Source organism: Aplidium turbinatum, chromosome 3, assembly GCF_918807975.1.
Source record: "Aplidium turbinatum chromosome 3, kaAplTurb1.1, whole genome shotgun sequence".
Classification (NCBI taxonomy): Eukaryota; Metazoa; Chordata; class Ascidiacea; order Aplousobranchia; family Polyclinidae; genus Aplidium; species Aplidium turbinatum.
This window is the reverse complement of record NC_137474.1, coordinates 43,533,689-43,561,093: the sequence shown is the minus strand read 5'-3', so window position 1 is coordinate 43,561,093 and position 27,405 is coordinate 43,533,689. Positions and strand designations below refer to the sequence as shown.

General features: G+C 38.0%; 1 protein-coding gene across 1 annotated transcript; it reads left to right on the top strand.

Annotated features, from left to right (window-relative positions):
- Positions 1–5,373: 5,373 nt before the first annotated feature.
- LOC145766297 (N(6)-adenosine-methyltransferase non-catalytic subunit METTL14-like) lies at positions 5,374–22,651 on the top strand. Its single transcript, XM_082577975.1, has 10 exons — positions 5,374–5,561; positions 9,764–9,931; positions 15,856–16,015; positions 16,323–16,458; positions 16,720–16,816; positions 17,879–18,082; positions 18,684–18,762; positions 19,189–19,300; positions 19,636–19,760; positions 22,024–22,651. Exons 1-10 carry the CDS (start codon positions 5,496–5,498, stop codon positions 22,455–22,457), a joined length of 1,581 nt encoding a protein of 526 aa, XP_082434101.1. The 5' UTR covers positions 5,374–5,495; the 3' UTR covers positions 22,458–22,651.
- The last annotated feature ends 4,754 nt before the right edge of the window (positions 22,652–27,405 follow it).

Below are 27,405 nucleotides of genomic sequence, written 5' to 3'. Positions count from 1 at the left end.
AATTTGCGTTTTTTAGAAATGAATAGATTTAAGAGGATCGCTTCAGAGGATCGCTTGACTTTTCGTAAGATTATTATTTAAGTTGGTTTGGAAAATATGCTTGAAATAACTCAGACACTACATCCTTCATCGGCACTACCAAAGATTCTCCACCTCTCATTAGCGATACCAAAAACACTCCATCCCTCACTGACGCTATAACGTGCAAAAAAACGTTCAAAAACGTGCTGCTATATTATCATGCTTCTTATGCTCTTACATGTGCAAGAAATTAATTTAAAAAACAAAGCTTTTTTAACTATTTTATCTTGATAATGAGCTGCCATATTGTGAATTTGTTCTGCAATATATAGGCTACTTAATATCGTTGCTGCGAACACTTTCTTCCGTTGCGTAATTTCAATATGTGTGTGTAACTGTGTAGGCTATATTAGCAGAGTCACTATATACATATATAGTGGCTCTGATATTAGTTTGTTTTTGTGATGTTGTTGGGTTCAGTCGTGTTCTCTTTGCTTTAAGAATTGGCACTCCAGTTGTTCCAGGAACGAGGCGAGGCGACTGATTCTTAACTAATTCATCAACTTGTTTTAAAGTATCAGGTTTGGTGGCCATGCTTAACTATAGGCTATTTATTGATGCATATACCGCAATATTAGATCCTTTCATGCACGTCTTAAACCATTAAGGTTTTGCCACCTTTTCCTTTTGTTGGATTTCTTACTGTATTTCTTTTTCACAATATCATTTCTTTTGCATTCTGACAAAGAAAAATAAGTTGAATTGAATTAATGTGGAATAAAATAATAATGGATTTGGAGAAAATTGAAAGCGATTAATCGCCATTGAACACAATCACTGGTGAAGGCTGCCGTTGGGTTTGAACAGAATCACTGGTGAAGGCTGCGGTAAGTTTTTGGGTGAAAAACAATTTATCAATTACTTTTGTTTACAACATGTGAGTTTTTTAAGGAAAGCAAATAACTTATTACAGGAGAAAAACATTTTGCACAATTAAATTGAAAACAATGGATATTCATCACGGGTCCTTACAGCAGCACAAATTGAAACATTTGCAAATACCAAAAATTTACTCCTAAACCATTTTTACCACGCTAAACATGTTCTCTGTTGAGGGAATGTTTTCTCGTGTTCATCTTGTTTTATGTTTGTTGTGTAGGCCTACCATATTTCCATCGTCTCCCTCGATGCTTAGCCAGCAAGAAAATTTTATGTTTGAAAAATCGCTTATAGCCTATTGTTTTTGGATAATTATCCTGCATGCAGCAAAAAAACAACTGAAAAAACAAGACAACTTTGGCAGCCGCGGCTGAGTGGTTAGCGCGTTGGGCTCGCAGTCGAGAGTCTGCATGTTCGACTCCAGCCACCCGCACTTGCTGTTGTTTCTCTGGGCAAGAAACTTTACGATAATTGCCTCTACCTAGTGATCGATTTCGAGTAATGGGTAGTACCAAATTTAAGTCATAAGTAGAGTAGACAACCGGAAACAGACATTGCCGTCGGCTGCAGCGTGGGTCAGGTGTATGTCGGAAGGCGTGCACCGATGCATAGCGCTCAAGTCCGCTTTCCCGCAATGCAGGATAAAGATAAACAAACAAACAAACAAACTTTATTTGACAGTTTTGACCCATGATTATTTTACGCTTTCTTTAATTCCCTGATTTTTTACATTCTGTAACTTTTCTAAGTTATACCAATATTTGGTCATAGTCTAAAACTCTAAATCAAATTTTCAAAAAGAATATTTTAAAATATTATCTTCCGAAATGAATTTTTTTTCTCAGAAATTATTTCGAAACGAAATTAAAACAAGGAATTTTCCTTTGAAAACGTCTTTTTGAAACGTCTTTTTTCTTTTTTCTTTGAAACGTCTTTTTTGAAGTTTCTAACAACAAACAAATCAGACTCTTGAGTTCGTAATCACTAATCAGCAACGTCTACAATTGTTGAATCAATGTTAGGCTAAATAGATCGTGCCGCAATAACACGACAAAATGTTGAAACAAAATAAATTGACTTGACTAAAATTATTTACAATAACAGTTGAACAAGATGCACCAATTTCTTGTAGAATGCACAAATCAATTTGTTGAGCCAACATTGGTAAGCATGGCTGCATAGCCGAGTGATGAGAGCATTGAAATGCATTCGAAAGAGTGCTAGTTCAACCCCGCTCAAGAGCATGTAGATGTGTCTTTGGCAGGTCACTTAAAGGCATGCCTGAAGGTGGATACGAAAATTGGCTTCCTTGCCTTCCCGTCCACTTAACTTAAATCTTCGACCACTTGACGAAAGCCTGGATAAAAAAAAAATGTTAGGAATGCAGAAATTTTGTGAAAATGAAACACAAACCGTCGCTGAAAAGTCAAAATACAATAAAATCTTGTTGAAAATATAAGCAAAAAACTGAAAATGCCAAAAAAAGGAGATTTGAGCATATCTAGGTGTCCTTGGAGAACCAATCAATCAATCATTTTATTTTAAGATGGGTCCTACTAACTACAAAAATCCATATAGACCTACCAGCACGTTAATGAACGGGAAAAGGTGGCAAAACCTTGAAAGGTTTAAAACGTGGCTGAATGAAAAATTATGTATTAGCCTATATATCAGTAGTTAGCACGCCACAAAACCCAAAAAACAAATAGCAAAAGATAAAACAAAAACAGAGAGAAGCACACATGCACTGTAGTAGGTAGCCTAATGAATGACAGCCTAATGAAAAGTGTTGTGGATTGAATTTGCCAGTTCCAATATTCAGTAGCGTAGCCAGGAATTTTGACAGGGGGGGGGGTTGACGACCCAGCGGCAGGGGGTCTGGGGGGTCACCCCCAGAAAATTTTGAAAAACTACTTTGAATTTGGTGCATTCTGAGAGCATTTTCAACAAAAATGTGGATATGAATATTCCTGTAACATGGTGCTGTCCGGTGGCACAGCAAAAGGATAAGATCATGTTTTCTTCGGCATTTTTCGGAAATAAAGCTAAGTCTTTATGTTTTCTTGTTGGTAATTCCTGGCTGAGATGTTTGGTATTGGCAAAACTCGCTCTTTTAATGCAGTTTTGTTTAAAATTAGGCAATTTTTTTTTAGACTGAAAGCATCATTCTCAATATCGTGACGTCACACGCGTGCCAAAGGGGAGGGGGTTGTAACCCCCAAAACCCCCCCTTGGCTACGCCACTGCCAATATTGATGTGGATGAGCAGTCATAATAATAAGATGGAGAAAGAAAACCGGACATAAAAGAAACCTATCCTCAGGCAAAACCATTCATTTTTCTTGAAAAAGGAGAAAAAATCCTCTCAAAAGAGCACATATGGTAGCTGTAGGCTACTCCACTGCATTGTCAGCATAGGCTAGCTTATTAGCCTATCATTATTTTATTTTAGGCAAACAAAGCTGACATCCAAAACAAAACAACGAAATAATACACACACAGTAAATGCACAAAGGTCACAGAGAGCCACTTTGGATGTCGTCAGTTTAAGAGCTCACTAAACTACTGTTGCAAATTTACATAGCCTACAATGAGTGTTGGAAGAATAAAAAGTATTAAGAACGATAAAAACAATCAGTGACATCAAGTCTGATATAAAGCGATTTGAGGAGCAAATGCAACGGTTGATAAACTAAAACTTGTTTTTCCTCAATAAAGCATGAAATATTGTTATATATTATTCATTACTTATTGATATTCACGAGCACCGAGATAACGAGGCAAATTGCGCAATATTCTGAAAGAGTCATTGTTAGCAAGATGTAATTGTTTTATACCTGAAGATCTAAACTTGTTCCATGACTGGGATGGGTAAAACGACATACGGTACAATAAGAGCGAAGTACAATGCTTTTTTTGTATAAAATCTTAAAAGTTGTTTACGCTTAACTAAAATGATGAAACTATTTTTTTCCATATATTAAAAAAGATTATTGCTGCCCTAAGCGCTTTGCGGTCTTATTTTTAAGAGTAGCCTAATGATGAAACAATAGGGATCCATTAGTGGATTTTGGGTGGAGGGGGCGAGATGGTGCTCACAAGGCCCATGGTTCCATGACTGACCTCGTTATGCCAGTGCCCAGTGGCGTACGCAGGATTTTCTCAAGGGGGGGGGAGGGCATTGACAGTAGCGTAGCTAGGAATTTTGAAAGGGGAGGGTTTTGACGACAAGTGGGCGAAGCTCGTCGGTGTTTTCGCCTAAAACACCACCTAGCGGAGGGAGGTCTGGAGGGCTCCCCAGAAAATTTTGAAAAACTACTTTGAATTTGGTGCATTCTGAGAGCATTTTCAACAAAAATGTGGGTATGAATATTCCTGTAAAATGGTGCTGTCAGATGTCATAGCAAAAGGATAAGATCATGTTTTCTTCGGCATTTTTCAGAAATAAAGCTATTAGTCTCTATGTTTTCTTGTTGCTAATTCCTGGCTGAGTTGTTTGAATGTTTGGTAATGGCAAAACTCGCTTTTTTAATGCAGTTTTGTTTAAAATTAGGCAAGTTTTTTTTAGACTGAAAGCATCATTCCCAAGCATAAAGAGACTGAAAGCATCATTCTCAATATCGTGACGTCACACGGTGCCTAATGGGGGGTTGTAACCCCCAAACCCCCCCTGGCTACACCACTGGCCATTGATATTTCAGACGTCTTCATGATATCCCAGTATGGTTTTAGTTTAGACTTTATCCATTTCTTTCTTACTATAATAGGCTTACAGAACACTATGCTACATTGGCATAGCTGGATTGGGGTAGGTAGATTGGGCCATGTATTTTGTATTGGCTTAGTCTATAAAACAACATTGTTAATTGGTTTGACAGTACAATCCTGAACATTATAAATGCCTTAATTTTCGTCGTTAACTACTAAAACATTTTTAGGGGGGGGGGGCATGGCCCAATGGCCCCCCTGCGTACGCTAGTGCCAGTGCCGCACGTCAAATTGAAAAAAGTCTCTTGACTTTTGATGCAGTGTACTTCGCAAATGTTTGTACTAGTTTTTAAGGAGACGTCAGTCTTCAAAAAATTGTTAGAGCGTCGTATTTCCATATTTTTGAAGCGCTCGGGTAAACTATCTAGAATCTAGAACATGATCAAAGACTTAACAAAAAAGAACTTTAATTTCCAGTTTTTGAAACCCATGCTTTTTTCTTACAACTCATGCTTTTTTTTCCTTGTTGGTTATGTAATGGTTTGCCTTTTCGACACCCCCACTTTTTCTCTTACAGCTCACTGGTCGGTTAGGCTATCTTGAGCGTTCATTGGGAAATATTTGGATCAGCCTTGCGCATCATTAATTTTGGAACCTGGCAGCACTGCAGTTGTGTAGCACCATTCATGAATTTAGTATTTTAGTTTAGTTTACTTTGTGATTGAGTTTGATTATGTTGGATAGTGAACAGCAGCTCTGACCTCTGTTCAAGCATTTTCGATTGACGACGTTTAGTGTATTTTTTATCTTCTTTCCGCGCTCTCATTATGGAAGATCGCTTGCATGCTATGAGAAAGAAGCAGAAGAAAAGAAGAGAACTTTTGGCAAAGCAAGTGAGTGACCATAATTAATATTTTAGGCAGAGGCTACATTTACCATATATCTTGAATATAGCCTTATTTCCTGTTTACTCAAGCAAGATGTTTGACCTCAATATGTGTGCAGGTATGTTGTACCGGTATATGTCAGTTCTGTATCTTTGCCAAACGTAAAGTCACACATGCATATTGTGCAGTAAACACATGAAAGCGGCAGCAATAAAACAAAAAAATTGCAAAATTATTTGGTACCATATAAAAGTAGAGTACCTTGCAATGTTCATCATGTCGAGGTCACCAATGCGAGGGAGGTTGACTACCGGTAGATATATCAGTATCACTTGTTGGTCGACGTTGCCTTACATGTGAGAGTGGGAGCTCCCAATGTGGGTTGCTCAGCAAAGGCAATGTCGACCCCTGTGTTCTGTCAGAAACAACTTAGGTTTGTGGTACTAAACTAAAGCAAAATTCCGACAACGGATTTAGCTGTTTTAAAGCTAAGGTCTCAAGCATTTAACCTTAGCTTTGTTACCTTTAATTTATAAAAGTATATAATTCTATCTGTCCCAATAGCAGTCTTTGACAATCGCAACAGCAGCCTAGCATAGCTATTCTATGCAGGCCGAGAATTGCACAAGCCTTTCTCAAAGTCATAGCCTACTTACCAGCTACACAAGCTTTTATCTAGGTATGTAGGCTAGGGTGGATCAAAAAAAACGAATTTTTAGGTTCAGCTTAGTGCATCTGCCAAAAGATGCAGTTTGGGCTATCTTTTACATTGGTACTTGAAAAAACATTTTTTGACCCCGTTTGACCCCTATCCAAGAGCTCTCTAGTGACCGCCGAGGCAAAATTCCTTAAATTGGCTATAGTTTTTTTTCTAGTGGGTGCAGGCTTGTGGTTTTGGTGTCTATCCCCACTAAATCAAGTCTTAGGAAGTCATTTCTGCAGGCTAAATTCATCTATGGGCTAGCAAAATGACATCAGAGCCTTTATTCAGCAAAAATGCTTGAAAAAGTTGGAAATTTATTGTGTTTTTTTAAAAAGGGCAAAGAAAAACAAATTCATAAATAATGCTTCCAAAGGTATAGCTGTTTATACACTGAAGCAAACATATAAAAGCAAACAATTATCGTATGAAGTTAATTGCAAAAATGCTGCCTTTAATTTGTGCATCCAATTATCCAAAGCATTACAGTAATGGACACAAAATGCATGACAACGGGTTCAGGCGAAATCAGTAGCCGTATATGTTAGTGTTTTGTTGAGCTTATATCAAATCCTGCAGACATATCTTTCTTAAAAGGAATGATGACAGACAGGACAGCCACAATAGCCGGATTTGACTCTATTTCATTTGCACGAGTCAGAAGGAAAGAAAGTAGGATTTTTACCGTAGTGCAGAAAAACGACAACAATACTCTAAAAAAGAAACACAAAAACTGCTTCTACTTTAGCTCTTAAGATAAGGAACTTCTCTGGTCAGCTTGTTTACATCACATCGGTAAAATCGTTGTGTCACATATCTTTGAAGATTTAAAGCTAGAGGTTTCAAAATAACCAGAAAGGAGGATCTTCATGAGACTCCGCAAGAACTGGGATCCTATTCCACAGTGGCCAACTGCTAAGTACACTGGATATCAACAGCTTTTTAATAACAACACATGATATCATTCAGAACCTCAAAGATGACGTTGCTCAACTTGCACAAAGCAAATACAAGTTCATTTGAGGCAACTATAAATAACTTATGAACTTGTGCATTGCTTATATCAGTCCTGGTCTACAAAATGTGAAATTCTACCGTTCTGGGGCCACACACAAGGCCAGATGGATGGCCAAATTGATTCATTCCTATCAATTGGTGCTACTGGAAAATCAAATAGCTAAGTTACCTAAGGGAACTATCACATCAGTTTCACAAGTGGCTAAACTGAAAGATCTCATGAATTTTATTTCACTCGTCTACTGTATATATTGGTTTCGTTGTAGTGTTGCTGTAGATGCTCTTTGGAACTGTTTGACTATGTACAAGAACATTCTCAGATATGGAGCAGTGCATAAGTTGATATCAGATGCTGCTGAACGTAGCTTCAAACGTCAATTTTGGTATCTCTCTGCTGAGATGGTACCACTGGACTGGCACTGTTCAGCTCTGAAGTTCAGGAAGAGGAAAACATCAGATGGCTGATGAACTTATACATTTAAAACCTAGAGATCCTGTTTTTACACCAGCAGATTGGTTTGGCATTGGCTAGCTACAGGAAACCACGTTTTCCATCAGAAATCAATCTGGAATCAAAACTGACAGATTTTATCACAAAGGACTCTCGGTTCTTTTTCTCTGTTTTAGAGAGAAATGATGATTTTCTTCCATTATCAGTAGAGAAATGGTCTGAATCAGAGTCGTACCAGTAAGCTGTTTACAATGTGGCTGAACATGGAGTTAAACTGAGCACCGATTATTATCTACATAGTGCCAGAAACGAGGAACACTATCAAAACACTTTACAAATAGCCTAGTGGAAGCTAACTGAAAGGACACACCTAATTTGAGAAAGAGAAAAAACTAATATCCTCTTGCACAGATTAGACTAGTCGATCACATTGCCTTCTGTGACAAAATGTGTTAGGGTTACTGTATACATACAGATTCAATACCAGGCTTTCATGTAGCAAACTTACTTGCCCATTGGTAACTTTCTATGTGTATTTGATTTATTTCCAGTGTGAACTTAGAATTTTAGACCACTTCCGCTCACTCGAGTTGTATTTTTAGCTATTCCAACGCGTAAAAAATGTGAATTCACAGACAACTCGTATAGACAAGCATATTCTTTTAATTCCCTGTACGATAGTTAGTGGAACAGGCAAAAGTTTTATGCATATTATTTTGTTGAAACATACATATTCTGCTGAGAAGCGTGAAAATACCAGTAATTCAATATTTACATAATGGCAAACTTGAAATTTTGAATGGGATGGTGGCCCACATAAACGTGCCCCAATTCTACTGATTTTTGAACCAGCAAAGTTTACACTATCAAATAAATATATATGCAACATGCAGCTGCACTAACATATGCTTAACTGTAGTTTATTGAACCTCATATCACCTTAATCACCTCGTTGGTCTAGAGGCCAGTTTGCACACAAATGGTCACATCCTAGTGTGTTTTACCTAGGTTACACTTTTTTTAGTATTTCATCCATAAAACTGCCCAAAATATCTAAAAATGCTGGTTTCTTTCCTATAAAATGCCTTTTTTAGAGCAAAAATGTCATTATGCAATTTTGGCTGCCCATGCATCATTTTAGGCTGCAGAAGTGACTTCCTAAGACTTGATTTAGTGGGGTTAGACACCAAAATCATTAGCCTACACCCACTAGAAAAAGTATTATAGCCAATTTAAGGAATTTTGGCTCGGCGGCCACTAGAGCGCTCTTGGATAGGGGTCAAACGGGGTCAAAAAATGTTTTTTTAAGTACCAATGTAAAAGATAGCCCAAACTGCATCTTTTGGCAGATGCACTAAGCTAAACTCAAAAATTCGTTTTTTTTTATCCACCCTAATGTAGGCTAAGAAAACCTCATAGCGATCAATTCAACTCTACAAGGTTTGCGACATGACCCTTGTCACACCCCCTTGTGACGAATGAGAAAGACAGAAATAACTACTTGGGAAATTCTCTTAATTCCAACAACATTAAAAAGACTTTAACATTTAAACTTTATTACTCATATATACCAGTGGGATGGCGCAACGGATAAGGCGTTGGCTTTCCAATTATGCAAACCCGGTTTGGCTCCCGGCTTATGCTGGTTGTTAACAAACACCGCTCACCTCTACCCAGAGTGTAATAAATTGGGTGGGCGTAGTTGCTGAAATAAAGGCGACCGAGAGAAAGGAACTGGCCACCCTACTCTCGTTAGTGCCGATGACTTAGTACAATGAGAACCTTATCTTCTCATCCCCCGATGCTTGAATCAAGTATGGGACGCACCTTTACTCATATATAGAAATAAAAAAGCATAAAAAATTAGTTTGTGCTCAACCTATAAAGCATAAGTCACTTCAAATTTGAAGGCTTTGAATGTACAAACAAAGTTTTTTTTAAATAAATTATCATTAATCTTAACATAGAGCTTTGCTTTACAAGTAATTATCACTTTTTTGTTCCGACACTGAATGCAATGTTTTTTTGTTTGTTTTTCAGTTTGGTGTCAAAAATGCAGATGATCTCAGTGTTGCTTTAAGTAGCAAAAATGATCTTGAAAAGCGAACTTCAAAGAAAAGAGTACTGGACTCAGAAAGAACAGAGAGAGAGAAAAAGCACAGCGTAAAGATAACAAAAGTGGAAACCAACAAGCCTATTATTAGCAAAGTAACTATTTAACGTTATTTTGGATGCAGATGTATATGTGATAAAATAAATTTCTGGAGATTGGTAAAAGAGATGCTTGTCTCTGTATCATCATAAACCTTCTTCTAACGCTTAATCATGGCACATTCTTTAAGCAAGTTTTGATCACTGAGGTTTGATGTATTAAAGTTTTTAATTGTTATAGAACTGTTACTTATGATTACACTGGTCTACACAAAATTTCAGGTTTGGGTTTTGACAACTAAATTTAGCTAATTTTGGGGCGCTGAATTCGAAAATGAACTCAGATTTTCTCTATCACATCACGTTTTTGAGATATGAAATATCCCTAATTTTTGAAAAAAATCAATTTTTGCCCCCCCTCTGTTGTCAAAACAAGGAATTCTGATGCAATAAACACTGTATTACCTGCAATAATCTAGCTTTGATTAACAAACAAGCATTCTATATTATATTCACACAAATTTGCGTTGTCTTTATTAAAATTTCATGCCTTGGAATAAAAAATAGGCATGCAAAAGAGCAACCATAATAACATCAAGCGCTACATTATGCTGACGAACATGTCGATAGGACAGTGACAAGGTATTTTCTGAATTATAGCCTACAGTTCACACAATATGCACATAGACATTCCAATGGAGTGCAGAAATTCTGAAGACACACACAGAAATAGCAAAGTGCCAAAATAAAGATTGACTCAAAGGGACTTGGGCAGGGCGAGTTCAGAAACAGTCAAAAAAAGAGCTTTCATAAATATGAACTCTTCACTGATAAGCTTAAAAAGGCTCTTTTGAGGGACTTTCTTTTATGAGCAGCATCTGGAATTTCTCTTTTAAAACTACAACAATAGTCGGCCATCATGACAATCCCACCGACCTTGATAACGTTCCTGCATAATTTTAATATCCTGGTGGAAACGTTCACCCTGTTCTTCACTAACTTTCTCAAGGTTTTCTGGAAACTCATCTGCATGGCTTTTCAAATAGTGAACTTTGATGCTCATCCTGCATCCCAAATCTTCAAAACTAAGCAGTAGCTCCCTTAAAAGATCTTTATAATTTTCTGCTTTTCTGTTTCCCAAAAAATTTCTCACAACAGCACCGAAAGCATTCCAAGCTCTAGCCTCGAATGGCAACATTGATTTTACAAAATTTTCATCCTTTAACAATTGCCTGATTTGTGGTCCATTGAAAATCCCAGCTCTTTTTTTCTCTTCACTGAGACCAGGAAAAGCATAACATATATACTTAAAACACTCTCCTTCATGATCCAAAGCTTTTACATATTGTTTCATGAGACCAAATTTGATGTGAAGAGGAGGCAAGAGGATCTTTTTGATATCAACTAACTGATCGCGTATGATATTTTTGTCTCCAGGTGTCAAGGTGAGCCTTGGAGGCCACTCTTCTTTGTTCCAGTGCTGATCCTTGGCCCTGCTGTCCCAGTAGCATAGGAAACATGGGTATTTGGTGTAGCCACTTTGTTGCCCCAGCAAAAAGTTCACCATTTTTAAATCTACACAGATGAGCCAACCATGCTCATGGTACTTTAACTTTTCAAGAACGGTTTTGATGTTCTGATACTCTTCTTTCATTGTCACCGAATGTCCTATCGGAATAGAACCGTACACGTTACCATTGTGAAGTAAAACACACTTCAAACTTCGTTTGGAGCTATCAATGAAAAGTCTCCATTCATCTGCATCATACTGCAGCCCTCGAAATTAGCTTCCATCTACGACGGCAAAAACATTGCCGTCGCCAAATCAACAAACCTTGAATTGCGGCGGCAAATGCCGTATGCTTTAATCAAACGAAATTTCATGCACTTCATCGTGTCACACGGCGGTAGCCCAGAGTATTACGCAAGCTACTGTATTTTATGCGCTGACAATGCTCTTGTGAACTGTAAAAAGTTTGCAACCTTACAAATACTGGCTTAATTGTTACGCAAAAGTTACTCTTTCATCGAATAAATGGTTTTTTGGCAGTAAAGAAAAGTAATGCTTCCGATGATATGGCATCGCGTTCATGAAAGGGCAGTTTTGCGTCTTCAAGTATTTCAGTGACGACGCGACAACCTCAAGGTGCGTCTACACGACGACTGTTTTCTTGCTTAAGCTAGCCAAACTTCTTGTTTCTTTAAGTTAATCGCAGTTTGTGCCGCTTACTTTTAAGAAAATGGGCGAGTAAGCGAGCCGTCGAGAAAAAATACGCTCCAGAGCGAAAAACTGGGCGCTTAAGTGAGTTCTCTTGCTTAGAAATGTCTTTTCCCGCCAAAATCTCAGGTCTCCTCTCAGCTCAGTATCCAGACAGGGCAGCGCGGTATCGTTAAAGGATTTCGTTAAGTTTTGATCCCAACCCGTTCTTATTAATGTTGTGGGCTGAACTGGCGGTGACCGTACTCGAAATAGCCCATAGAAAGCACAATATTTTTCAATTTCAAATCCAAAACAGGATCTCAGCAGAAAACCATTGCCATTGTACACTGGGTAATAAAAGTAGCGGAGGAATGATCTTGCTGGTTGTTACCAGTCACCCACGCTGACACGAAATTCTGTTTCCAACATTTCAACCTCACTGAGGTGTCTGAATGCTTCAATAAGCAGTAAATTGCGGGTTTGCATCCTTCGCTTTTTGCAGCATTTTTTACACAACTTCTGGGAAGCCATGACTGAAAGACTGCAACAACTTGAACAACTTCAAATGGTTAAAGAACAGTCAGTTGCTTGGTCTACTCTGCTGTACTTTAGCGCGAACTGCTATGCTTTGGCGGGAACTTTTTAAAACGTGACGTCATTGGGGATTAGATACTCACGTGACCGCGATTCAAGCGAGCAAAATCTTTGTCGAGGTTGCCAGTGTAGACGAAACGACCTTAATCACTAGCTTAAGCAAGAATTTCTAAGCAAGAACACTTTCTCGTGTAGACGCACCTTCATCCTCCGATGATTCCGACTCTGACTAGTTCTTTATCCAACAGACTTTGTGTTGCTCGCAGTATCCTAATTGTGCCGAAAATATGTGAGTGTATACGTAAATCGAGGCAATCTTCTCGCAGAGAGCTATTGATTTGTTACCGGTACCTGATTGAGCAATTAACGTTATTTCATGATAATTCAACGTCGCTAGATCTCGAATTAATGTAAAACAAACGTAAATTTCTTATTGGGCAATGGGCATTGTTGTTACGCATTATAACCCACCGGCAAAATTAAATCGATTTGTGCTGACTCGAACGTTGAACCAACCCAAAATTAACTTACTTCCTCCCCCCCGTGACTTATTTAACGTGAATCACCGTAACAGCGTGCGTATCGCGTTGTTCGCTTTATCGCTACTTTTGGTATTATTACATCACAACAAATCAAACAGTGCGGTCGTGATAGACTATTCGAATATTTTTTTTCTCTTCTCGTTTTACATGTTTTGGTACAATTTTTTCGGTACAAATAAATTGTTTTGGTACAAATAAACGTTCACAGCAATTGCCGAGGCAATTTCAACTTTTGACGTTTGACCTCGTCAACGTTTTTGCGAAGTAAAAATATCCTAATTTCGAAGACTGCGTGAGTGCTCACAGCAAGTAAAATAGTCCGAAGTGAGGTCTTGGTGCGATGTTTCTGCTGATTAAACTCACGCTGCGAGTAAATCAAACAGGAAGAAATTTTGAACAAGTTTTGTCCGAATTAAATGCTTGTTTTGCGACGGCATTTTTATTGCCGTAGCAGAATGGCCATTATGACGTTTGCGGCGGCATTTACCACGGCAATTGCCGTGTGCCGCCGCTAATTTCGAGGACTGATACTGTGGTAATCCCATTTCTAGAAGAAGCCCTTCTATATTGTTGCAATAAACGAATTTGGCCCCTTGTTTAAAAAGTTGGCTCTTTTTTGGCCCTTTTTGAACGTGCAGTTGGCTCCTTGCCAAATTTACATCTAGTAACCCTGCTGCACAGAGATAGCAGCTGACCCACAGATAACGCCTGAGAAGCCAAGACAGGGAGTTCAAGCCAGCATGGAAAAACTCAACGCTACCAATCTCCACTATGTCCTATTACGATTATTATCATAACAGGAATTTTTTTTATTTTAAAGGAAATCTGAACCAATTTATGAATTTAGTGTAAAAATATCTCTATGTTTGAAAGTTTATAGCTGTCAGAAAATAATTATATTTGACATTTTACTGCACTAAAAAGGGTTAAAATTGGTCAATTTCATTAATAATGGCAACGATAGAAAGAAAACTTGATGTGATAGAGAAAATCTGAGTTCATTTTCGAATTCAGCGCCCCAAAGTTAGCCAAAATCAGTTGTCAAAACCCAAACCTGAAAAAAAAAGTTGAAATTTGTAGACCAGTGTTATTATTGCAGACGAAATCAGGTAAACGCAAATTGCTTAAACCTACCGATTGTTTTATGATATTCAAATCAGAACTCCTAAACCACAACCTCTCTAATGTTTAGTAAAACAATCAATTTAATGTATCCAACTTAATGGAATATATCGGATGCATGTATAACGATTTGTTTCGTATTTGCATACTTTATTCATTCAATCATATCATTGTCTTTGCTTACAACAGGGGTGTGCAAATCGTGGCCCATGGGCCAAATGTGGCTTGCGAGCTTAAACTTTTTGTTCCACGGAAAGGTCCGCATTTTAAATAATGTGTGGCCTGATAAACGATTTTCATTTATGTCCCAAGTTTGCAACGTTTAATAAACATTATTTTTGTTTGACAACCCGACAAGTTCAACCTGTGTGAAATTTTCGAAACGCACCCCTGGCTTACAAACATTGATTCACTTGACCAACGTGTACCGTACGATAAGCGAAAGCAAAATATTTCTTTTCTTTTGCATAACTGTCTGCAAAAGTGAAGTACACGTGTAAAAGATAGAAAATAAAGTTGCCAGACAGATGCGTGTCACTAAAAGAAAAACAAACATGCTGTGATCTCATGCGCAAGACATCTCACAACAAAGATCTTTGCACAGCTGGACTTCGTTAAGGCGAAAGAACAAACAAAAAAAATAATCACACTGCAACCGATCCAAAAATAGCAGGCTTGAAACAAAGACGCAGTCAGGCAAACTTTGCTTGTGATGTCACAGAGATCGTTAAGGATAAAAGGAGTTCGATTGCCGCAGCTTGTGGGGACATGCTTTGATCGTACAACCGATAGCTAATTAAACTCTTCCGAGTTTAATTAGACTTGCAAACAGTTGTAGGATTAAACCACACAGTAGTGAAGCCCAATGCAACCGAGTTAGCACACGCACATTTCCAACAATAACGACTCAATAATTGATCACAATAAAACTCTTTTCTTGAACGAATTGGTTGAACGTATCAATCGGGTAATTGTATCAAAATATCTGCCAAATGGCTGATATGATTAACCGATTTCGTCTGTATTAGTGTTATTTGCATACCGGTAGCAGAATTTCATTAGGGATTAGCATTAAAGTAGCAACCAAATGTAAAGGATTTGTTGTATAAATATGCACTTTAGTAATAAACTTGCAATAAACATTTTCATGTTTGTTTCCAAGGTTTTCATTTCTTGTTATCTGATATAGTAAATAGAAAGTGGAATTAAATGAATTTTATACTTAAGTTATTATAGTGCTAATGAAAATTGAGAAACACTATTACTATAATAGATTTTAAATAGCAGTAATTGTTTATTAAGGTGTTGCGTCCGTGCCATATTTTAAATTGCTTGTTCTGCTTTGGTATCACGTTATAACGTCCGCGTTTTATCGCTTCTACCTTTTCTTATACCTCTGATATGTTTGGCATATATTGTCTTTTGTTGTTGTGATGGTCAGAAATAAAAACAAAACGGAAACTGTTTTTTTTTTTAATTAATTGTAATCTATATTTGTCATAACCGAATTAACATATTTTCAGCCAGATTTGAAGGAAGGAAAAGTAATCAATAATGAGCCCAAAGTTTACAAGGATTCAAGCACATTTCTCAAAGGAACACAAAGTTTGAACCCACATAATGATTACTGCCAGAACTATGTTGATACTGGGCAAAGACCTCAGAATTTTATACGGGACGTGGGTGAGCAACTATAAACAGTATAAAAATATATTTTACACTCGACAACTCAGTGTTGTATACTTATGCCACAAGTTTGAGTTAGTATATATATGCACAGTTTTCCGTCCTTTGTTTCTCTCACTGTGAGGGTTAGCCAAGTGTAATTAATGTATCGACCCCAATAGGGTGTTTTGAAATCCAGAAAGAAAATAAGTTTATCACAGTTCAATCCACCCACCCTGGTTGTGCAACATATAATATCAATTTTGATGAATAAACGTTTATCGTTCAATGTTGTACGTTTTATTTTCATGTTTGTGCTGTGCAGGTTTAGCAGAACGCTTTGGTGAGTATCCGAAACTTAAAGATTTGATTCGATTAAAAGATGAGTTAATTAGGAAAACTAATACACCGCCTACCTATTTGAAATGCGACTTGAAGAAATTTGACTTAAGAGAACTTGGGTGAGTTGCTGATTTATTCATCACTAAAACACAAGTTTGATTGATCAAACATAATCATGACAAATACAAGAAAGTAAACAGTTGATCGTCAATTTGAGACTTCACGAAACAATTTAGTTAACAAGTTAATATTTACAGGTTAATAACAGGTTAACCATTGGTTTCAAAAAATCTTGATTGTTTCTGTTGAAATCAGCAACATGTCGAGCACCAAATGTATTTTCCATCCCAATATGACAATTGCTTTGTTTCTCATATTAGATGTAAATTCGATGTATTATTGATCGATCCTCCGCTCGTCGAATACAAAAAGCAAGCTGGCTTGCCTCTAAATGGAAGTGAAAGCACCTGGGAGGATGTGAGTCGTTTGCGTTCTAGTGTCTGCTTTTTAAAATTATGTCATATCATATTCAAAAACAAACTTGAGGAAACATTGAGGAGTGTGAGAGAGAGAGAAACCTAAATCTATTTTGTATGTTTCGAGAATAGTATACGGTACTAATATAAACAATGCGAATAGAAAAGCACCACAACAATCAAGATTCCACAACAGACAGGAAGCAGCGAAAGACTATATTAGTCACCTAGTCAGCTGCTTCTCGAGTGAAGATGTGTACAGAAAAACGTCGAACTTTTTTGCTACTTTGGTACCGTTCTAACTCCTAAGGTCAAAAAGCTACAGTAGAAACCGCCTAACTCGACACCATGAATGGAGAATTGAAAAAGCCGCCGAGTTAAGCATCACGTAAATTTTCCGCCCAAATAAGGCAATCCCTGTGTGTTTTTGCTTATTAGCAGACGCTATCCATCTGCGCAAGATAGAACGAGTTTGGGATGAGAATAAGTTGCTACCATAACAAGAACAGGCATTGCAGAACATCGAGTCTGGAAAGCCGAAAATGATTGCGTAAGGCTTCATTAATGAGCGAATTATCTCCTGTTGTAACAGCTGTTTGGAAGCCGCAAATCTATTCACAGCTTGACGTTCAGTTGGAAACTTCAATTCAATTGCCAGCCTGACGTTCAGTTTGACATCAAATTAGGCGACTTGAACGAAGCTCGTTTTGTGGGGAGCGTAAAAAGGTCTCGAATTTGACGGAAGGTTGAGACATTCGGTGTCGAATTAGCCGGTTTGGCTGTGCACGAAACCAACGGCATTATGCCGGGACGGGGAAAAAAGCGTCGAGTTAGCCGCTGTCGACTTAAGCGTTTGCTACTGTATTTAAGTAACTCGTTTGCTACTGTATTTAAGCGTTTGCTACTTTATTTAAGTAAACTCTACTCGTGTTGCTTAATTTTGTTTGCGCTTGTAATTGTGTCCGTTTTATTTCTTGACGGGTCTACTTGATTTTCAGGAGTTAGTTTTATTCTCTGCTGAAGGTCATAGACTAGCGAAAGTGATCTTTTATGTTTTACGAAGGTGATGTCTTTGGAGATCGATGAAGTCGCAGGGTCACGGTCGTTTGTTTTCTTGTGGTGCGGGTCCTCTGACGGCCTCGACAACGGACGTATGTGCTTGAGTAAATGGGGCTTCCGTCGCTGTGAGGACATTTGCTGGATCAAAACTAATTTCAAGAAAAAGCCTCCTGCTCTTGTAGATGAATCCCTGTTCGTCCGGACGAAGGTGCTTGTCAGCAACATTTTCTAGTGTTTCTAACCATACATAACTGAGCAACACTACAACATTTAACATGATGCAAACACGCACAAAATAGCAAACGTTTTCGGCTATGCATATAGCCCTTTTCAAGTCAAAACAACAACAAAATTATTTGGTAAAAACTCTCTACTCAAGTTGTATTGTCTACTTGCCCATTAACACCAACAATATTCATTCGTGAAAAATTGAACAAAGGTGTTCAGTCTGTTCACCAGCCATTTATTCACATGACACGTTCTTCCGGTGAAAATTAAGTTAAACCATCACAAGATGTTCCTGATGATACTGTGCATTCATTCCGATAGTTTGTTTAAACGACTGACTTCTTTAGGGAACTACATCAGTTAATTACTACCTGTCTAGTAACTCTAGTATGGCAAAACACAGTTCCTTCGTGTACCCACATTCTAGGTCGTATCGGTCGTCATCACCCAACCGGTAAATGTCGTTTTTACATTCTCTCAACGTCGCTTGACGTCAAAACGATAAAAAAATAGTTTGGCATGTTGGATTTCAATTCTTTTCATTTCTGAGACTTTTTTTAATTAAATTGTTTACACTTCAGGAGCACTGCCTTATGGGAATCAAGGGAACGGTCCGCAGAAGTACCGATGGTGATTTCATCCATGCCAATGTTGACATAGGCACGTAAGCCTTCTTGTTTTGTTACCCATACCCAATGAGAAGTGATATATTGTTATTTATATATTTAAGGATCCGCAACTGCTGATGTGGCGTAGCCTGGGTATCTCGAAGTGGATACTCAACTACACACAACTGCATCCACTGGAGTGCTGTCAGTTGTTTCCACATATCTCAATTTTCCGCTTTTTTGGCTTCTCTAATCCTGGAGGAATAGTTCCATTGATTTATGTCGTCATTCAAATCTTATTTATTCTCCCATACCTTCAATGGACATCTCAGTCAAAAAATCAGATCTTTTCTTAACATTTATTTAACGTTTGCAAACATCGTAAAAAAGGCCTGATTTGCTGACTGAGTAGGCTTTCCTGTCGATAAACTTGCTACTTTTAATATTCAGTATACCGTAATACGTCTTTTTTGTATAGACTTAATAATTGATGAAGAAGTGGAGCCAGGCAGTGGTGAAAAGCCAGAGGAGATCTTCCATCTTATTGAACATTTCTGCCTTGGCAGGCGTAGGCTGCATTTGTATGGAAGGTGAGCCAACATACTTACAACCTCTTATAAGTACCGTGGAAATAAAAGGCACAGTCTGTTTTGTAATGGTAATCCCCGATCTTTTTCAACTAAACCTGAATTCTTCACTTTTAACCAGCCTATAACAAAAGCTTCTGTTGCTCAAAACCTTTTATTGTGAAAGTTCCTGTATAATGATTAAAATGTGAGGTTGTAAAGATGTTAAGGTTTTCTGCATATTTAAAATGTTTTTTTTTGTTACTTTTTTGGATGTTTACCGAATATTTGATAGGTTTTTCAAGAATTTAATGCATGTGACATTTCAACGGGAGTGATTGACAATCTTTCTTTCCTAGAGACACGTCCATTCGGCCTGGGTGGCTCACCGTGGGTCCTCAGCTTACCAACAGCAATTTCGATCGGGAAACTTACAGCAACCACTTTAAAGTTACCGACGATAGTCACCTCGGAGTTGTGACAGGTACCTGATTTGAAAACTGTTGTCTAAGAGTTGTTTTCACCAACAGTGGATTATTCACGGATTAAGAAAATCGATCGATTGAGAGGTTTAAGTTGTGGACCTTTTTTTCAATATGCATCAACCGTGATCCGTTGATTAAAATTGCCGATTTACTGATCCGCTGATAAACTTAGCAAAATCTGGTTTTCGATCTACTCATCAAACGATTATCTTAATCGGTTGCTTAAAAGTTCCACTGTTGGCACGTCAATCCGAGAGCCGGCTGCATGGCTGTGCGGGCGAGAGTTTTTACCTTTTCATCTCCAAGATCCGCCACTGCGTTGTCTGTTGTTGTAGCCATGGGCGCTAACAAACGGTAGGCACTTTTACATACCATACTGTCCGAATTCATAACGCAATCATGCGTGACGTATATGACATCACTGATATTTCAGTCACAATTTTCCATATTAACTCCATTGACTGCGGTCATTAAGATTCTTCTTGCACTCAGTTCAGTTGCAGAAGAAAAAATAGTATTAGCAAAAGGTGGGAATCGAACCCACGCAATCGAAATTACTACTCCTTTGCCCTAACCCATTCGGCCACGCAGGTTGTGGGGATGCATTCAGTTAAATTTCTTTGTATCAAAATCTTTCGATAAAGACGACCAGATAATCCCGTGTTGAGTCACATGAATGAAGTCAGTTGATTTGCGTGTACGTTTTTCGAAGAGTGTACTACGTTAAAGTGCCTACCCCAACAAACTTCATTTGGCTATTCAATTATTATCACTGCATGCAACGACAAATATTTGTCTTTGAGAAACAATGAACTGACCTTGTTAGAGTATTTGTCCACATGTTCAGTTTCTTAATAACAAATTATGTAATGATTGAAGGGACTCGATCGAAAATAAACTGATTTGTATTGTAATGTATACTGTAATCTAATTCTCTATTTGATTTGTCACCTGTTTCCATAAAAAACGTTTTAATCGATATTTTACATTCTTGAATGGCTATTGTTTGTGGCCAATACAACCACGTCCATTAGGGAAAATCCTTTTCGAAAGTTCTTTTCTGGAAACAGAATGATATTTTGCTCTGGCATTGTTTTCTTCATAATAATAATAATAACTAGAGCCATTTTTATTTTGACCTAAAAAAAATTTTTTGACTCTATTTTTATCAAATTTGACTTTATTTTGACCTAACGAAATTGCTTATTTGTAGAGGGCACAGTTCTTCCTTGAATTGATACCAGTTACTCAAATATAATATTTTGTCGATTTCAGACCCAAACAAAATATTTTGTTGAAAAGTCGAGATGTTTTATGGATTATAAAAAGTGCGTCGTATTTTTTGACGATAGGAAGATCTCGACAAATCTTTCTAACTTTTGCTGAAGACGATTTAGCTTGCTTAGGCATTTTTGTATTACAAAATGTCATTAGGCTGTTCCTAAAATCCAAACTGTTGATCTTCGAAAAGACCACGTTTGAGAAGAGGAAGTGTTTTATAAAAATTATTTAAATATGTAACAATGAATAAACAAAGGGCAATTTGCGATAAAAGTTACTGCTGATCTAAGTGGGCATTGTGACATATTTCCTTCTTTTATGGGTTAATATGGTTTAATTGTGTCGCAGTTCCTGATTTACAATGCTTCTACGAGGATTTTGACAAAAATTACTCTCAAGAAACACAAAAAGTTTGTCAAAAGCTATAATTTGACGAATTCGACTTTATTGAAAATTTTGACTTTATTTTGACCTATAAACTTCTTAGAAACAGTCCCCCCTAGGGCCTAGGTACTGAAAACAACTTTATTCTTTGATTCGTGGATAAACGAGGTCCTTAAATTTTTTTGACTTTATTGGCTTTTGCGGGCCCTAAATTAATGATTTAGTTGAAGTAAAAGAATTCTGAGAGCAAGGGTTCTAAACTGGGGGTAAACCACTAACCCCCATTGGGGTTAAGGGGTAAACCACGTTTATTTAAGGTACAAATTTACTCATAGTGCGTGAGCATCACCTAACTTCTGTTCTAAAAATATTCAGTGAAGAAAATCTACTTTTGAATATTTTGCAAAGTGGAAACGACAGCGAAAGTTGAGCATTAAACAACCTCTTGTATTAAAACATCGTTCATTCTACGTCACATAAAGCATTGAGACTTAGGTTGTGTGAACCGATAACGAATTTATTTATTCCAGTGTATTTGTAATTGTATTGAGATTGTATTGTGATTCTATTGTAATTTGTAATTGTAATTTATTCTAGGTTGCACTGAGGAGATTGAACGGTTACGACCCAAGACGCCACCTCCAAGAGATAAGAAGCCAGAGCGAGTGGGGAACAGTGGGGCCCCCATTCGAGGAGGGAGAGGAAGGGGTGTTAGTGGCCCCCGCAGAGGAGACCATCAAGCGATTAGGTCTGATAGAAATGCTTCTTCAGGGTCACCAGCACCCGGTCCCACTGTGCGACCAGGAGGGAGAGATAGTGGGACTCTCGGGTCTTCACTGGCGCCCCCTTTTTCACAACTACTTGACGTAAGGAGCAATGAACACTCGTCGCCATCATACAGAAATGACTCCCGCGGCCGCCCTTCCCATAATAGGGACCCGGCTCATGAGTGGCCAAACTGGCGGGAAGGGGGAAGAAGTACCCATCGGCCATCCAGAAACAGCGACCATTCAACCCACACGCCTCGATGATGCTGATGATCAGTGTTGGAGCAACATTATCCACAGTTGGGCACAAATTTTGTTCTCAAGTCCACCTGAGTAGCCCAGTTGTCCAGCTACAAGTCCAACTGAGTAGGCTAATATTTTTTTCTATTATCACTATCTTCAGGTTATACCGTATAGCCTAAGTTATGTTACAATTATTAAAAAAAATATTCATTGGGTACCGTACACTGCATTGACGAGAAGGGACGTAAGACCACTTGGCATGCAACAACTCAGCAAGTAGTCTACATTTCAGCTCCTGTCGAGTGAGAAAATGAGATTTACTTGCTCAGTTCGGACTTGCTTGGTTATCGCTTGCTAAACTGAGTTTGCTGACTTGTGACAAGCCAAGTTTCGGCTGGCTGGCAGTGCAACCAGTGCTGTATTCGTAAAAAAGCACAGGGTGTACTGTCTCAGGTTTAATAAAATGATAAATACACAACTTGATGGATGGAATAATTCCCCAGCAACAACATTTCAACAATCAGAAAACTTCACTGTCAACCTCGGTAACCGGCCCTGCGTCAAAAGGCTCTAGGCTGCAAGTAGCCTATGCTGAACTACCAGAAGTAACTGATCAAAGGCTTTTCAGTCCGAAGACAAAGATCCCAAACCAAGATCAGCCACTGCTGAAATGTCGCTTGCTCAACTGTCATGTTACAATTGCTGACTTGATTTTATGTGTATCTGTGTAAGATAATATTTTTAAACATAAAGTTCATTAATTTTTTTAAATAGGCCTATGCAAACGCGTGGTCAAAAATTGGTAAAATGCAGTGGCTTGTCCTGGTGGGTTAGCCTAAACCGTTGAGGAAGGTGCAGGGGTTCTAAGTTTTATGTTGAATGCAGGGGTTCTAGGTTTTATTTATATTAAATGTTTATAACCCCTTGATGACAGCAGAACCGCTGCTGGCGTAACAAAGCTTCGATGGCGTAGAGATAACACAATGAGTCTCAAGTTCTTTTATTCGTGAGTTCGAGTTCTCTGTTAATTTTCAGTAATATTATGAGTCTCTGTTAAGATTGTGAGTCTCTGTCTGAGTTAAAAATTTTGTTTTGTGCAGAGGTATATATATATATACACCACTTTCAGAAAAAGGGAAAAACAAACAGTTACGTAATTTAAAAATTGGCAAATTTCAACAATGTTTACAAACTGAAGTGAACTCCTGGTGAGATTCCGTCGCAGGGGTGAACTGCGGATACAACGTTTTGTTAAAGCAGAGACGATTGAAAGCGATGACTTGCCATTAAACAGAATCACTTAAGGAAAGCTGCTGGTAAAAGGTTAATTGAGTAAAAAATGATCCATCAATATTATCTCGGTGCACAACAAGTGAGTTTTCTTAAGAAACGCAACTAGCCTAGATTTATTCTCACTTTTGGGTTCAGTGAGTTTTTAAGAAACGTAAATGTTATGTGAGAATTACGTTTTGTAGAGAGCTAAAAACAATGGAAATTCATTCGGGTCCCTACAATCACTCCCTGCAAATTTTAAGACCGTGGGATCGAAGATCACGCGTCTTAAAATTAACAAAAAGGTGAAAGTAAAACTAAAAAATAAACACGATAATTGATGCAATAATGTGGTTTTGCAGGTCATAAAAATCGGATTGAAAAATCCTTTCAAAAAGCATGAAGAAATGGCGTTAAATGATGAGCAAACAAAGGCACAAAAATATAGAAGCGTGTTAAAAATGATCGCAAGTTTCATCGGATGAAAGTCTGGCGCAAGCAAGCCTTGACTTGCTATGTTTTTTTATGTACAGTATATATTTTTTTGTTTTAAAGAGAAATCATGCGAGCATGGCGTGTGTTCGTCTTTTAGTCTCTGGCTTGATTCGGATAATGTCTTTATACTTCAGAGTTCGATATGATTAGGCTTCTCGTTTCTCACTTCATCAGAGTGTTTTGTTGCGTTTCGAGCTTTCCGAATCGAACCAGGCTTTGTGCGTCACTGCCAGTAAATATGCTCTGTTGATTTCTCCTGAAAGTAATAAAAATACAAGGTGCAGAAATAATGTGTTGTAGCTAAAACAGTATATAAAAAACGACATCAAAACAATGCAAAGCGAATTAGTTCACGCAAGAGCAATTAACATAAAAGCAGCACTCACTACAGGACTTCTTATTCCGAAAAAAAAGCAAACAGTCTAATTATTGGTAGAGAATTAGAGATAATTTAGAAATACCGTCTGGGATGTAGAAAAAGGTAAAGAAACATATAAAAGGTCGCAAAATAACGTTGAAAGAATGTAGAGGTAGAGTATTGAAACGAAGAGAGAAAAAAAACACACGCATTTGGCTAACGCGATTGATTGACGAGAACCAAAATATCTGACCAGTGACCACAACTGAACGATGGCACTGTGCTGAAGTTGAACTTCGTTTATGAAGTTGCAAAAAGCTTCGGCAAAAAATACAGCCAGCGATTTAGCTGGAGCTGTAAAAAAACCTGCTATAGTTGCAGTGTATCGCCGTGCGATTGTAAAATGTATTTGAGGGCCTAAACAATGTTGTTTTATAAATGAGAATAGACTGTGCTATTTCTCAGGCTATGTCAAAACATGCCAGGTTGACCTCGATAAAAGTAAAAAATAGCTATGTGGGGACCACATTTAGGTACCATTAGCCACATGCTTTGAAAGGGTACGTGGGGGCCAAGTTTGGGCTCCATTAGCCACGTTGCTCAGACAAGATTGCGTGGGGGCTTAGTTTGCTCCATTAGCCACGCTGCTCAGACAATAAACAAAAAATGTTCAAGCATAGTAGCTTGTAAAAATCAGTGCTATCAAAAAAGCGTTATTACTTCAGAAATTTTGTCTCACGTCAACAAAATGCGCCAACGCAATTTTGTATATATTTAGAAAAAATAGAGATTTATTTATAGTAAGAACTATGCCGAAATTTTGTAGAACAGGGAATAAAGATAAATGAGAGAAAATACGAGAGAATTTAACGCGTACCAATTTGCAATTAATAATGCTTTCGAAAAGGCTGGCGACAAAAAATACTACGCGTTCATTCATTCCAACAAGCCATTTTGCTAGTGCATTGTGATTCGAAAGCTAAGGTCGTCAACAAAAATTATGCGTTCCTTTTGAATTACAGGCATTTGTCTCTCTCGACGATCGACGCGGAATGATGTTGTTTTAGTGAAAGACGCAAATGTGCTTTTTGCTCTACGGTTAAAATACAATATGAAGGAAAGTATGAAAAACATGCGTAAAAGTTAATTATTATCAATATAGTCTCTACGATGGCCAAAGGCATTGTAAATGCGAAAATATTTTGCAACAACAGATAAAACATTAACGCTTCCATATTTTGAAAAGTGGGCGGTTGATAAAAGGCAATAGCTAGATTAAAAAACAAAATGAAAACAAGCACTCGCCGTTAGTTGATTTCTTCAGTTCGGTAGCAGAAAGTCTTCGATTTTCGATCTTTTTCGGCTTGAAGTTGACTATAAACTAATGCTCCTTTTTGGTTGAATTTTCCTGTTCTCTTCTTACTTCTTTCTTGCCAAGGAAACACTCGGAAGGCACCAATGCAGGGGTTTGAAGGTTTATTGTTGATTTATATGAATGTTTCCCTGATGACAGCAGAACCGCTGCTGGCGTAACAAAGCTTCGATGGCGTAGAGATAACACAATGAGTCTCAAGTTCTTTTATTCGTGAGTTCGAGTTCTCTGTCAATTTTCAGTAATATTATGAGTCTCTGTAATATTATGAGTCTCTGTCTGAGTCTGAGTTAAAAATTTTGTTTTGTGCAGAGGTATATATATAAACCACTTTCAGAAAAAGGGAAAAGCAAACAGTTACGTAATTTAAAAATTGGCAAATTTCAACAATGTTTAAGAACCGGAGTGAACTCCTGGTGAGATTCCGTCGCAGGGATGAACTGCGGATACAACGTTTTGTTAAAGCAGAGACGATTGAAAGCGATGACTTGCCATTAAACAGAATCACTTGAGGAAAGCTGCCGGTAAAAGGTTATTTGAGTAAAAATGATCCATCAAAATTATCCCGGTGCACAACAACTGAGTTTTCTTAAGAAACGCAACTAGCCTAGATTTATTCTCACTTTTGGGTTCAGTGAGTTTTTAAGAAACGTAAATGTTATGTGAGAATTACGTTTTGTAGAGAGCTAAAAACAATGGAAATTCATTCAGGTCCCTACAAAGGCAAGCAATAAAACTCGTGTTTTTTTTGCAAAATTACACTCAAATAATCAGGGCCAGATTTAGCTGATGGGGGGCCCTGGGCACTTTTAGATCGGGGGGCCCCCGTGCAAAAAATTTTTTTAAGCCTACGGCGCGAAAAACCATCTCTACGTCTACAGTAGCATCAGTCCAGTACTGCACAGCATTTTGCAGAAACTTTAAAGGCCAAAAGGAAAAAAATAACACAAAATCACATTTTTTTTCACATATGGGGCCCGGGGCAACTGCCCCCCCCCTAAATCCGGGCCTGCAATTAATGCACTATACCGTAGTGCTTTGTGGAAACACTTTTAGGGTACGGTAGCCTAATATTTGTATGAAATTTATTAGCACATAAACAGGTATTAGGCTAACTTATTGAAGGTAGCTAACACACGGACAGGTAAAATTAGAGAACACCAAAAACTCGGCTATAGCCTGTGTTCATTTCAGTCATGTTTACTGTTTAGCCTAGACCTCACATACCCTGTCTTATGCCAAAGTCTATCTAGCCAGGATAACAGTGTAAAACAGCGCATTAGATTTTCTCATTACGGTACGTACCGTTACAATACCCAACAGAAAGCAATTCAGAAATTGCTTCCACAGATTAAAACGTAAATCGCGTAGGCTAACCTTTGCGCTGCTTTTTTCCCTTGTTTCTTCGTAGGCCTATAGCAAAAACGCGAGCAAGGGATGCGGTACGAATCTCTACTTTCGTAAGCTTCCAA